Here is a 15,000-nt window from a genome sequence, read left to right on the forward strand (position 1 = left end):
CATCCAAGAAGTGCGATGGACGGGACAAGGACGGAAGAAGGTGGGTCCTTGTGACATCTACTACAGCGGCCATATAAAGGAGCGCAAATTTGGTGTTGGATTTGTGGTGGGAGAGAGACTCCGTCGCAGAGTCCTGGCATTCACCCCGGTGGATGAACGTCTAGCCACAATCCGCATCAAAGCGAGGTTCTTCAACATATCGCTGATTTGCGCCCACGCCCCAAAGGAAGAGAAGGACGATGTGACCAAAGATGCTTTCTATGAGCGCCTAGAACGCACCTATGAGCGCTGCCCCCGCCACGATGTAAAAGTCGTGCTTGGTGATTTTAACGCCAGGGTGGGTAAAGAAGGTGTCTTTGGCACAACAGTCGGAAAATTCAGCCTCCATGACGAAACATCGCCAAACGGCCTGAGGCTGATCGACTTCGCTGGGGCCCGAAATATGGTCGTCTGTAGTACCAGATTCCAGCATAAGAAAATACATCAAGCTACTTGGCTGTCTCCTGATCGAAACACGCGGAACCAAATCGATCACGTTGTGATAGACGGAAGACATGTCTCCTGTGTTTTAGACGTGCGTACGCTCCGAGGACCAAATATATACTCGGACCATTATCTGGTCGCAGCGAAGATACGCACCCGCCTCTGTGCAGCAAAGAATGCCCGTCAACAAACACAAGGAAGGTTCGACGTCGAAAAGCTGCAATCGCAACAGACAGCCACGAAATACTCTACTCGACTTGCACTCCTGCTCTCTGAGAGCACTCATCAGCATCTCGGTATAAGGGAACTGTGGAACGGCATCTCAAACTCACTGCGTACCGCTGCAGCCGAAACAATTGGTTTTCGGCAACGACAAAAAACAAGCTGGTACGATGAGGAGTGCCGTCTCGCAGCGGAGAGAAAACAGACTGCCTACCTCGCAACATTGCAAACGACCACAACACGTGCGGGATGGGATAGATACCGAGAGCTGAAGAGGGAAGCGAGACGCATTTGCAGACAAAAAAAGAAAGAGGCCGAAATGCGTGAGTACGAAGAGCTTGAGAAGCTGGCAGACAGAGGGAATGCTCGAAAATTTTACGAAAAAATGAAGCGACTTAACGAAGGTTTCAAGACCGGAGCATCCTCATGTAGAGACCAAGGTGGTAATCTGGTAACCGATGTCCAGGGCATACTGGGATTATGGAGGGAACACTTCTCCGACCTGCTGAATGGCAGTGAGAGTACAACACCAGGAGATGGCGAACCCGATCCCCCAATCGATGACGATGGAACAGATGTTCCATTACCCGACCATGAAGAAATTCGAATAGCAATTACCCGCTTGAAGAACAACAAAGCAGCGGGGGCCGATAGATTACCGGCAGAACTATTCAAATACGGCGGCGAAGAACTGATAAGGTGCATGCATCAGCTTCTTTGCAGAATATGGTCGGAAGAAAGCATGCCTGACGATTGGAATCTCAGTGTGCTCTGCCCAATCCATAAAAAGGGAGATCCCACAATCTGCGCCAATTACCGTGGGATCAGCCTCCTAAATATCGCATACAAGGTTCTATCGAGCGTATTGTGTGAAAGACTAAAGCCCACCGTCAACAAACTGATTGGACCTTATCAGTGTGGCTTTAGACCTGGAAAATCGACAACTGACCAGATATTCACCATGCGCCAAATCTTGGAAAAGACCCGAGAAAAGAGGATCGACACACACCACCTTTTTGTCGATTTTAAAGCTGCTTTCGACAGCACGAAAAGGAGTTGCCTTTACGCCGCGATGTCTGAATTTGGTATCCCCGCAAAACTAATACGGCTGTGTAAATTGACGTTGAGCAACACCAAAAGCTCCGTCATGATTGGGAAGGACCTCTCCGAGCCGTTCGATACCAAACGAGGTTTCAGACAAGGTGACTCACTATCGTGCGACTTCTTTAACCTGATGCTGGAAAAAATTATAAGAGCTGCAGAGCTAAACCGAGAAGGTACAATCTTCTACAAGAGTGTACAGCTCCTGGCGTACGCCGATGATATTGATATCATCGGAAGCAACAACCGCGCCGTTTGTTCTGCTTTTTCCCGCATGGATAAGGAGGCGAAGCGAATGGGTCTGGAGGTGAATGAGGACAAAACGAAATATCTCCTGTCATCAAACAAACAGTCGGCGCATTCGCGTCTTGGCTCCCACGTCACTGTTGACAGTCATAACTTCGAGGTCGTAGATAATTTCGTATACCTGGGAACCAGCATCAACAACACGAACAATGTCAGCCTCGAAATCCAGCGCAGAATAACTCTTGCCAACAGGTGCTACTTTGGACTTAGTAGGCAATTGAACAGTAAAGTCCTCTCTCGACGAACCAAAATCAAGCTCTACAAGTCGCTTATCATTCCCGTCCTGCTTTACGGTGCAGAAGCTTGGACGATGTCAACATCAGATGAGACGACACTAGGAGTTTTCGAGAGGAAAATTTTGCGCAAGATTTATGGTCCTCAGAACATTGGCAACGGCGAATACCGCAGACGATGGAACGATGAGCTGTACGAGTTATACGACGACATTGACATAGTTCAGCGAATAAAAAGTCAGCGGCTACGCTGGCTAGGTCATGTTGTCCGAATGGACGAAAACACTCCAGCCCTGAAAGTGTTCGATGCAGTACCCGCCGGAGGAAGCCGAGGAAGGGGAAGGCCTCCACTCCGTTGGAGGGACCAGGTGGAGAGCGACCTGGTTACACTTGGGATCTCCAACTGGCGCCGAACTGCGAAGGAGAGAGACAGGTGGCGCACTATCGTCGATTCGGCTATAACCGGCTAAACGGTTGCAACGCCAATCACATACATACAGATTAATTTCGTAGCTACTGGTCGTCATAAGCACACATATATATATTTTGTTATACTAAATATATTCACTTTTGATACATGGTTATAACATAGGAGTTAGCTCAGGGTAAAAAGCCATAAAAGTCTCCAAAAAATAAAAGATAATGATTTTCTACATTATAGAAGAATGCATTTATATATAGAGCCAATATTTTAATTCAACAAATAGCATATTTAAGCAGTTAAAATAGATATATTAGATAGAGAGATTACTGATTAATCAGCCACGCAAAAAAATATTTGTGTTATGACCTGGAGGTCTTACTATGAGTACTATATGTTTTTGGGGTCGCTGAATCCGAGTACTCGAGGTACTCCTGGTCGCTAATTATGAATTTGAAATTCATAGAAATTGGTTAATGTATTGGTAAACAGCTTTGGCTTTGCTCACGATGAGCTCTACTAATTATGGACCTAACTTAATTTTTTGGCTGTGACCTCTGTGTACTTTTTAAGGTATACTACAAATTAGGATAAATAAATACAGAGATTTATAAAGAACAAATTTTATTCTACTATTAAAAAGAGGTACTCAATTATACCACATTAAAGGTGGAATACATTTTTGTATTATCCAAGCGTATAAAACTTCTTCTTAATTTTTTTTTTATAATTCAATTAGCAGACCCGCCCACACGTTTTGTGGCTTCGATGACGATACAAAGTTCATTACAAAGTCGAGGTTGATTTATGTTATACAGCATGATGACAACTTTTAAAAGTAAAATCAAGTGGTGATAATCCAGGCAATTCCAATGATTATAAAAATCCTTTGGGATAGTTGGCTACGCCATCCTAATTTGTATCTGTGTCAGTTTTCCTGTAACGAAAATCTAAATTGTCGCACTGACATCGACGACATCTTTGTTTTTTGCGACCAATATTAGACGTTCACTCAGCCAATTATGGGTATTATATTGTTGTTTTATGTCCGGATAGAGACAGAAGAGACAGAAATCTGTTTGAAATTTTATTAATATTTGCAAAAACACTTGTATGTATAAATATTTTTTTACGCCGTACTTCCCAAATTATCAACTTGCATATCTGGAGAAGCGCTATTTTTGGCGATTTTGGAAACTGGTGTATCGTTGATTTTCAATTTAGGAGTAATTTCAATGCCGAATGTACACTTTGTGTGCCTACTAACAGGTTGCCAAGTTGCCCCTATTTCCGTTATGCTTTGATGGTGAAAATGAGTGAAATCGGTACAGGAATTACCACGGTCCTCATATAAAGGGTGATTTTTTAAGAGCTTGATAACTTTTTAAAAAAAAAAACGCATAAAATTTGCAAAATCTCATCGGTTCTTTATTTGAAACGTTAGATTGGTTCATGACATTTACTTTTTGAAGATAATTTCATTTAAATGTTGACCGCGGCTGCGTCTTAGGTGGTCCATTCGGAAAGTCCAATTTTGGGCAACTTTTTCGAGCATTTCGGCCGGAATAGCCCGAATTTCTTCGGAAATGTTGTCTTCCAAAGCTGGAATAGTTGCTGGCTTATTTCTGTAGACTTTAGACTTGACGTAGCCCCACAAAAAATAGTCTAAAGGCGTTAAATCGCATGATCTTGGTGGCCAACTTACGGGTCCATTTCTTGAGATGAATTGTTCTCCGAAGTTTTCCCTCAAAATGGCCATAGAATCGCGAGCTGTGTGGCATGTAGCGCCATCTTGTTGAAACCACATGTCAACCAAGTTCAGTTCTTCCATTTTTGGCAACAAAAAGTTTGTTAGCATCGAACGATAGCGATCGCCATTCACCGTAACGTTGCGTCCAACAGCATCTTTGAAAAAATACGGTCCAATGATTCCACCAGCGTACAAACCACACCAAACAGTGCATTTTTCGGGATGCATGGGCAGTTCTTGAACGGCTTCTGGTTGCTCTTCACCCCAAATGCGGCAATTTTGCTTATTTACGTAGCCATTCAACCAGAAATGAGCCTCATCGCTGAACAAAATTTGTCGATAAACACATTTCGAACCGAACACTGATTTTGGTAATAAAATTCAATGATTTGCAAGCGTTGCTCGTTAGTAAGTCTATTCATGATGAAATGTCAAAGCATACTGAGCATCTTTCTCTTTGACACCATGTCTGAAATCCCACGTGATCTGTCAAATACTAATGCATGAAAATCCTAACCTCAAAAAAATCACCCGTTACAATATATGATGATTTTCGCTATTCTATTCTTCTTTACGAATATATGGGTCAGTATTGCGTGTTATATCTTAATAAAATAACATCAATAAATTCCGAGAGTATAGTCGGTTGCACCCAAACTTAGCCTTTCCTTACATGTTACAAATTGTTTTGGGCTATCGACACAACCTTATACAATTGAACAATGACAAAAATATTTTAACAAAGCAACAATGACTACCTTCAAAATGTTATTATTTTTTGTTTACCATTTTTTTTTTTGAGAAATTTTCAAAAATTCCTGTAAAAGAATTTTTTTTTTCGAAAAAATCATAACATTTTGTAATGGTATGGCTACACCTTAATAAAAAATTAGCTTTCACTTAAACGCCAATTTTTTTTTTAATTTTTTTGTAAATAATTATTTTTTCGCAGCGGTTCAGCTTCAAAACTAATGCGACTTTGGAAAAAGTTATATAAAAATATCGTAAATTAATCGAACTCAAGCATAACCGACGCCAATATTGGAGAATATGTCATTTTTTCCCTACAACAGCCACAATTTGGATGTGATAAGTAAGTGCATCTATAACACCAAACAAAAACCATTTCTAACTACAATACACACACACATACGAGCCCACACAATCATATATGTAAGCCAAACAACTGCACTGAATTGAAATGAAAGTCCGCCATAAAGCGCCGAATAACGCTTGCAATTAGAATGAAAAGCTGAGCTTCTTTAATGCAATTAGCGATATAAATACAACGCAATGAAATGGAACGGATTGAATAATAAAGTGGGATAAAATCGCTCCAACCAATGCGCGGAGCGGCGCGGCGTGAGTACAATGCATTGCCAATGGCAACGCGCGGCAGACAAATGACTGTATTCCTGTATGAGTATGAGTATATGTATATATATGAGTATTTGAGTGTGCGTGTTTGCAAGTTGAAATGAGACATTATAGCATGCTAGTGGCAATATACTATGCGCTTATTGTTCCATGGCATTTTTGTACGGGCGCTGGCTCACATGCAAAATGTTACGTATACGCCATGGAGTACACATACTGAGCAGCAGCAGCAGCAACAGGGAAAGAGAGTATGTGGTGTGGTGTGAGGAAAACTGAGAGTAAACGCAAAACGAAATGAACCAACTAAACTAACGAAATCCCGCCAATGTGAACGCTGCAGGCATTTATACAGTTATTGTCTGTATGTACATATGTATGCATGTGTCGGTCTATGAGTATATGTGATTATGTGGCATGTTATTGCTTGTGTCTACAATGGTAAGTAGTAGCGGCAGCGAGCATTACAATGAACGTGCCAAAAATTGTTAATTTGCTGAATTTAGCTTTGCCACATGCATACATGCATACGCACATACATATATGGAAATACAGACGGAGGCTATGCCGCATGCTGCAACACAGGCTTTACTTGCTTAACTACTTGCTTTGCGTGCGACTCTACTCACTGGCAGCCCTATGCAGGCAGACGGTTGTTTTTGCACTTGTATAAGTGTTTGTATGTGTGTGACAAAGTGCGGTGGCGTGAGTTAGTGAGTGCGTGCCGAAATGACAATTTCACAGATCCATAAATAGTTGCGCAATGAATGCAACAGCAAAGTAGCAGCGAAATGCAGCAATAACAAAACAACAACAACAGCAAATGCAGCAACAATGCCACCATTAACATATGGCCATGCAACACGCAGAAGCACACACACACACATATATATACATATCGACTAACAAATTTCCAGCTTCTCTCTCTCTGTGTGTGTATTATTACTTTTGCGCATATGTTTTGAGACTCGCTTTGGCTGACGCAAATCGGATGAATATTTAAGTGAAATCAAAATGAATGAATGTGCTCAAGGAATGTGCATGTGATGCGCTCCCCAGCCACACGCCTCACTCCTCCTGATTACACAAGCGGTTGCTCGAGGCTTTGAGTGCCATTGTGGAGCATGACATTGCGCTCGCTTGCCTTGCTTGCTGCTGACAGCGCTCGAAACTTGAGCGATAGCACTTGAGCGGCGAGCGGCAGACTACTCTGCGTTGCGTTCTGTCACTTTCCAGACACTAACACGTGTGTGTGTGTGCGTGTGTTTGCCGGCTGGCTTTGTTATCTGTGCGTGCATTTGCAAGATAAATGCAATAATATTAGCAGCGTTGACTGGCACGTTTGCTTGGCCTTTGTCTGTGCGCCAAGCAGACACACGCACACACACACATATGCTCGCATGCAAAGTAACTGGTATGCCAGCGTGTGTGTAAATCCTGCAGAAATTTATTATTGCAATTTTACAGTAATATTACAATGGATGAGTAAATGCGTGCCAGGCAAAGCGACGCAGCGCATTATTTGCACACACACGCATCTTCGTATATCTGTCTCTCTGTAGATCTGCACTTACACGTATGTATGTATATAGAAGATGGGTGTTTGTGTGCGTCTTTCGCATAGTTTTGTTAGCTGCTTTGCATTCTAATATGTTAATGCATTTAAATTGGAATATTTTAAACTGATTTGCTTGCCGAACGCCCTCAGCGACGAGTGGTGCGGAAAAAGCATTCTTCACAAAGACATTTCATTTTTGGCGCTAACACACTGACATACATATAACCAAATTACATTTATATGTTCTTGCTATCTATGCCACTTAAATGTTTGTGTTAATGTTCATAGATTAATTTTTAGCAGATTTATTTGTCAAATAAATATAAGAGCTACACGCAGAGAAGTTGGAACCACTTTTATCTGGTTAAAAAACAAATATTTTTGGGATCTTAAAATAACTTTTTAGCCAAAAATATATTGACTAATATTACGATTTGAATTTATTTGTATAGGATAACAAACTTATCTAAACCGCCCAAACATAGCTAATATCAAATTAAAGATGTTAGAAAAATTCCGAAATTTTTATAAAATCTCAATAGAATTATTTGAATTCCTTTATGAGAAAATATTAATATTGACTATTAAACTTCTTTAACAAAAGTTAAATAAAAAGACATCGGCTACGCTGGGTAGGTCATGTAGTTCGAATGGATGAAAGTGCCCCAGATCTGAAAGTTTTCAATTCAGTACCCGCTGGTGGAAGCCGAGGAAGAGGGAAGCCACCACTCCGATGGAAGGACCAAGTGGAGAAGGACCTGCCTTCACTTGGTATTAGCAATTGTTGCCAAACTGCGAAAAAGAGAGAAGCGTGGCGCGCTGTTGTGGATTCGGCTATAACCGCGTAAACGGTGTCTACGCCAGGCAACAACAACAAACCTCTTTATCAAGCTTTGATGAAGCGATTTTTTTTATTTCAACATCAAAGGTATTAAACTATGGATTAAGCTAGCCCCTGTGGGTTTCAGAGACAAAAAACAAGGATATTTAAATTTTTTTTTAGTATATATAATTATATAATGCCGAAACTCAGTCGTTGGTATCTCATATCCCATGCCTTAAAAAAAAGATCTTGCTATCATAACTCATGATTAGTTGAACTAAAAACAATAAACTAAAAATATTTCAATAGCATATAGATAAATTGAGTTATTGAACGGAGGAAAAAATAAACTATTAACATTTGATTTTTTGATAAAATTTTAAGCAAAAACCTCACATTTTTGGTAAAATATTCGCCATATATTAACTGCAAAAAAAAAAAAATTTGTAAAAAATTATAAAAAAAATTTACACTCATTAAAAAGATAATGATGTTTCAAAGATGTGTGCCAAATTTGAATCGCTTTATAACTTTTCGAGAAATCGTGTCCACTGAAATGAAAAATTTAATTTGAGTTTTACATCCTTATAGACGTGGCCTGATGAGCATAAGTTCCAAAGAGTATATATCTCAGAATATTACTCGAATTCAAAATTTGAAACCCACTTAACCCCTTAAGTGCTTCTGCTGATAAGCTTGTTCGCTTTAGTTTATATATACATATGTATAATAAAATTGTATACATATGTATAATGTTAATTCTTATGAATATGTGAGGTTACATGATGTCTTTCTTAGAAAGTAAAATAACAATGTAGGAGCAAAGAAGCTGGACAAACAGTAAAATTGTGTCCAGAAATATTGATTTCTCTACTTAAAAATAAAATAATAATATTTTTGTTTAACAATAATCACAATGGTATATTTTAATAAGATATAGAATCAATATTTTTAGCTTATAACCAATTTTGAAAAGTTCTTAACAAGCTTGACTAGTAGATGAACATTTTAGGTGGGGTATATACGATTTCCAGCAAAAATAAAAACAGAGGCACAACTTTTGCTGAACTGCGATATTTCTAACCTCTCTCTGGCAGTCATCAATGCTTGACGGGGCTGTCTTTGAACTACCTTTTATATGAAAAACAATGAATATAGGAAATAATAAAGAGGAATTATAGATTATTCCATATTCTGTAGAGTATCTGGGATTTTTAGAATGAGCAAGTTTCAAGTATGGACAAACTTTTGAGGAAAGAGTCTGATTTAGACCGCAATACATATAATAGAGAAAGTACTATTTTGCTATCTTGCCGTAGGTGCTTATCAATATTCTAGTTCATGAATATTGCTTATAAATATAATATCTAGACATCGCGCTTATAATGTAATACTACAAGAAGGTCATATGGAATATACTCGTATTCATAAAAATTAGAGAACTACCCTCTTTAACGACATTTCTGCAATTTTTTCAATATTTTGTCGTATCATAGTTATGAAGTATTATCACTTTTAAAAACTTTAATTTTTCCAGTGTACCAACACTTGTTTTATTCACAACTCATTTTGCTACCAAAAGCTTGTGCTAGTTATCTGCAGCAACTGGCATTAAAATTCCTTAAAAATTAATATATAATCCCTAACGTTTATGCATGCAGGGATTTGCATACTTAATTATGTTATTTCGCATTTAAATATATGAGTGCGTATGTGTGTGTGTGCAAGTAATTGCATTGCAAGTGTGTGGTTTTATTAGTTTAAGTTTACTTTGTCAGGCAATTGCTTTTGGTAATGCTTAAATTTAATGTAATTTACAAATGGCACATAAAAACAGCTTGGCACTCCGAAATAATGTTTACTTGTGCGCTTAAATATAAACTGCTAATATAAAGGGTGTTTTTTTGGGGGGTTTAGAATTCATTAGAAAGTTAGCAGTCAAATCAATTGTCAAAGTGAACAGATGATTTTGGCATTTAAATTTTATTTGAACTCAAATACCAAAACTCCTAAAAAATACCCTTTATATTCAAATAAATATATTGTTAAAGACACTTATTTACTGTTATTTACGCAAGTGTCTGTGTAATTTTCAAATAATGCAATATAATATTATACAATACAGCAGTTTTCCACTTACCATTCGAAGAGGTCGAGAAGAGGAAGCTATGCGTCAAGTCACTCCAACCATAACGATTCCTGCAAACACAAATATAATTAAAATGAAATTTAGTCATTGCTCAGCTATTTGTGTTACGGTTGCTTGATTCTTAAAGTATGTTACAATATATCTCAAGGTGAAAACAAACAAAACGAGAATCTGCAATTAATTAGAGAATGAAAATGTCACCTCGAAAATTATTAAGGACAAGTGATTATTTGCGACAAGCGCAGCAATTGCAACAGTGCGGCAGTGTGCAGCATGTGCAATATCGAGTATGTGGCATATGTAGCATGTGACAAGTGGCAAGTGGCATGTGTTGACCGAGAGCAAAATACCTGTGCGGTCCAAGTATTTGCATATAATTTGTTCGAGGGCTTGCATTTCATTCTGTCGTAATTAGTTTTTGCTTTTATTTGCCTATATTGTTGTTGTTGTTGTTGTTGTTGAACAAGTGTACACTTGCAGCGCATGCGAGTATCACAATAACACGAGTTAAACAATTCATGAATTAAATATAAATTAGCATTGGAAAACAAATAAAATGAAATTGGAAGTATTGCCTTGTGCCTGGAGGCCCTTCATGTTTATTTAAGGTCTTAATTCACTGCTTACTCGCATATATAAGTAGGCTTGTCATATATTTGTGTTAAAATGTAATTTATAATTATTTGCTTGGCATGTGATTAGCTGTCAGTGGGTCATGGCGAAATTGTGAATTTTAGAGCTTAAATTTGATTTTAGAATTAAGAGCTGAGTAATAAAATCAGAAAATAAAAGTATATACATAAAGTGAAGGAGTATAATTTCCAATTTCGATGAGGAGAAGCGCATATTTATCTCTATACAAACTGATCCAATCAAGTAAGTTTCTTACTCCCTGGGATATAATATTAATTGCGATTGCTGTTTCTAAGAATATTAGTTTACTTAGTTATGGTTCGTCGCTGCTTCTATTGTATGACGAATATATTTTTTAACAAGTTCATGAATCAGTTTAAGTTTCAATCGAAATTATATGAGCGAAGTCTACATAGGAAAGGTATGTTATGGCGTATTTCGTAATCAAATACAATTTTTTCTGAACAGTCTGCTATGAAACAACTCGATTCGATTCTCTATAAAACGATATTAAACAATCGTTAGTTATAAAGTATTATCTGATGACTGTACAGGGATGACGTGGTTTGGACAGCTAGTGGCAGCCATTTTTATTTACTCATTTGTGACAAATTGTCAGTGTGTTCAGTAAGGTTTGCCATTCAAATATGTCACGTCGTTTGAATGCTGGAAATGATGGAAGCCAACGACGATTTTCATCGAAAAATCATCTTCTCCGATGAGACCCATTTCTGGCTTAATGATTTCTTCGACAAACAAAATTTTCGCCAATCCAAATGCATCTCCAAAAATGTACCGTTTGATGCCGATTGTAGTATGCCGGTTTCATTGGATCTAATTTCTGTCGAAATGAAGCAGTAAATACCGTTACTACTAATAGCGAGCTCTGTAACACGATGTTAACCAACATTTTTTTTCACAGAATATGACGAAATCGACGGGCGATCTCCATTTCTAACAAGTAGGGGCGTCTCCTAATTTTTCACGCTTTGGTCAAAATGGCCGCCAAGATCAAGCGATGTTACGCATTATTGTGTCAAAAATAAATAATAATAAATAAATCAAAACTGACGACGAATCATGGATCTCAGCATGATTCTATGTACAAATAAACAGTGAACCACTGCATACTTATTTCAGACTAGAGAAATCCAACAAAAGTAGTTCGAAATTACTTCGTCAAAATAGTTACATGTTTCGGGAATAACTGTACATGACTTATTCTTCGTTTAGGATTAAATTTTTTAACAATTCCGAAGTGTATACTACAATTTTTTGGGCAAAAAGGGTTGTAATAAATAAAGAAAGAACAGAAAGGCGGAAACATTAGATTTTTTGGGGAATTTGATAGATCGAAATAATAGATCATCCAGTGAATAGATTCCGAGGTGGTCTTTTTCATTGGCTAAGGAGCCACTTTTTGGGTTCGGAACTCATGTCTTCGATATTCTTGAAACCTAGTTGAAAATATACGTATAAATATACGCATCTGAACCTATATATATATATATATGTACGAGGACTGCTATATATATTTCTGGCCTAGGCAAATAGGCCAGGTGCAATCTGACATTTCCATTGGAAAGTTTGACATTTTTTAGCATAACATCACTCAGAACGTTTTGTCATTTAATCGTGAATTGTTTTATTTACAGGGAAGTAAAATATTCATCGCGGCCAAAAAATGGAATTAACTTGTGAACATTTTCGTGCGATCATTTTTCACAACTTTCGACGTGGATTATCGCGACAAGAGTGCATCGATGAACTAAAATCTTTGTATGGCTATGAAGCACCATCCTATAGCACTGTGAAAAACTGGTACAACGAATTCAATCGTGGCCGACGCTCGCTCAAAGACGAATTCCGTGCAGGTCGTCCAAAAACAGCCGTTGTGCCAGAAAACATCGATGCCGTACGTGAACTGATAATGCAAGACCATCATGTAACATACCTTCGGATGGAGGCATGCCTATGCATTTCTCCCACCAGCCTACATTCGATATTGCATGAACACCTGGCCGTAAAAAAGGTTTGTTCTCGTTGGATCCCGCAAAATTTGACAATCGCTCAAAAAAAGGCTAAAAAAAAGTGCTTCGAAAATTGGTTTGAACGGATGCAAAAGTTGATAAATATTCCTATTTTCATTATTAGGCCAGAAATATATATAGCAGCTCTTGTATGTACTTACTGAAAAAATATTGATTTCTAATGAAGTTTAGCAAAATCATGAATCATGCTTTGAAATAATTTTGTGCAACTATAAAAAATCTATAATTTTGACTAGCTGCTTCTGCAGCATAGTGTTCACGCTACATTTCCGTCTGCCGCACGACACTAAACAATTTGCAACTAATTCAGCGAGCAATCAATGAAATGCCCCGCAGCAAGTTGTGCGAAATCTTGCACTAAATCAACGAGCGCTCCAGTCATTGTTGTCCTTGCAAACGTTGTTGTTACTGTTGTTGTCACTGTCACTGCTACAGTTACAAAAACAACCGAGCAACAGTGTGTCTCAGCGTTGCAAATAGTTAATGTGTCAATGTGAAAGCTAGCAAAAGCTGCTGATCAAGAGCTTGAACATAATAAACAATCACTTTGCGCCAATAAAAGGGATGAGGGAGGAATAGAGGAAGAAATATCAAAGCAAAGCACGTCGCCAAAACTGAAAGCGCAACAGCAATGACTGCGCAAAGGGCTGAAGTGGCAGTAATAATAAGGAAGCAGCTGTAAAATGACAACAACTCCTTGTTGGTATATTGAAAATTACAAAAACAAAAATAACAGGCAAAGATTGTTGTAATCTAATACATTAAAGTATTGATTGCGGGATACTCATGGAGAGGAGTACAGCATATAATAGCATATAGAAGCAGAGAACAAAGAAAGTATAGAATAAGTAAACCGTTACACCACACCAGTGGCCATAAAGTTGTGGCACATACTACGGCGTTCTAAGCACGCAACAGCTGCCACATGTTGGAAGGATTTCACAAACAAAACGCTCTCCTCAAACCTTACCTTGCTTGCACGGTGGCCTCGTAGTGCTGGTCCGGATCCAGACCGCGTATCATATAACTCATCCCCTGTGTGTAATGATGTGACAATGGCATCGCGGCGAGTACCACATCACGCCAATCGTTACGACCCCAGTGCATCACATTGCCATAGCTGCTGAGCCCGGCACCCAAACCGCTGCCGAGACGATGATTATGCTGGCTGCCAAGCAGACCGCTGCCCATGCCGACGCCACCGATGCCGCCACCACCACCGCCACCGTACATCTGCAGCAGCGTCGAGGAGGAAGCCGAGCCGGTGTGCGTATCAATGGAGTTATCGACCTCGTGTCCTTGCGGCAACCTTCGGAACGACAGCTTGTACTCTTCGATGGGTGTGTGCGAATCGACGGTCCAAGAAATGTTGTATCTACAAAGAAAGGCGATGAGAGAACAAGAATTGTTAGTGGCAAGTATAAGAAAAGAGAAAATGTGGGGTTATGTGTGTATCTAATGGTATTGTTAAAGATACAAACTTGCAACCAAGAATGCTGTTGCGCCACTCACTCCCGTTTGCATGTATATCTGTGCATGTGAGTAACTCAGCAATTGTTTTTGTTGTTGTTATTGCTGTCTTTATGTGCAACATAACAATAGCATTGTCGAGCTTGTGACTCAGCGAGCTGGTTCACGAAGCTCGGGCAGAAGCAGTGGGAGCGACAGTCGGAGTTAATGAAGTTCGCGCTTCTATTGGCGCAACAATAATGGCTGCCACACAACAACAACAACCAAAACCAGCACTAAAGCATTTGACTGCCGCATCAACATGTTGACGATGATGGCAAGAAAGTCAGTTTTCAGCAGCGCAACAGCAGACAGCAAAGTCAAGCGCAAATTCCCGCTGGCAAATGGTCGCCAAGACGCTGAGTGCCGGCACCAAGCGCATGCCAC

The 15,000-nt window shown here is 39.1% G+C and overlaps 1 protein-coding gene and 1 long non-coding RNA gene across 4 annotated transcripts in view; one reads left to right on the forward strand and one right to left on the reverse strand.

Moving 5' to 3' along the window:
• Positions 1-15,000, reverse strand: part of LOC105211322 (hemicentin-1) — a 428,984-nt gene that overhangs the window by 16,259 nt on the left and 397,725 nt on the right. For all 3 annotated transcript variants that reach the window (XM_054227746.1, XM_054227750.1, XM_054227748.1), the window contains exons 11-12: positions 14,075-14,479; positions 10,412-10,470 (exon numbers count right to left, since the gene is read on the reverse strand). In XM_054227746.1, coding sequence (XP_054083721.1) covers positions 10,412-10,470; positions 14,075-14,479 — 464 coding nt within the window. The remainder of the gene's footprint in view (positions 1-10,411; positions 10,471-14,074; positions 14,480-15,000) is intronic.
• LOC128920470 (uncharacterized) lies at positions 5,308-11,195 on the forward strand. The gene is made up of 3 exons (XR_008470538.1): positions 5,308-5,381; positions 5,469-5,609; positions 10,397-11,195. It is a non-coding gene; the product is annotated as an uncharacterized LOC128920470 (long non-coding RNA).

The sequence above is a fragment of the Zeugodacus cucurbitae genome, chromosome 2, assembly GCF_028554725.1.
Source record: "Zeugodacus cucurbitae isolate PBARC_wt_2022May chromosome 2, idZeuCucr1.2, whole genome shotgun sequence".
NCBI classification, from domain to species: Eukaryota; Metazoa; Arthropoda; class Insecta; order Diptera; family Tephritidae; genus Zeugodacus; species Zeugodacus cucurbitae.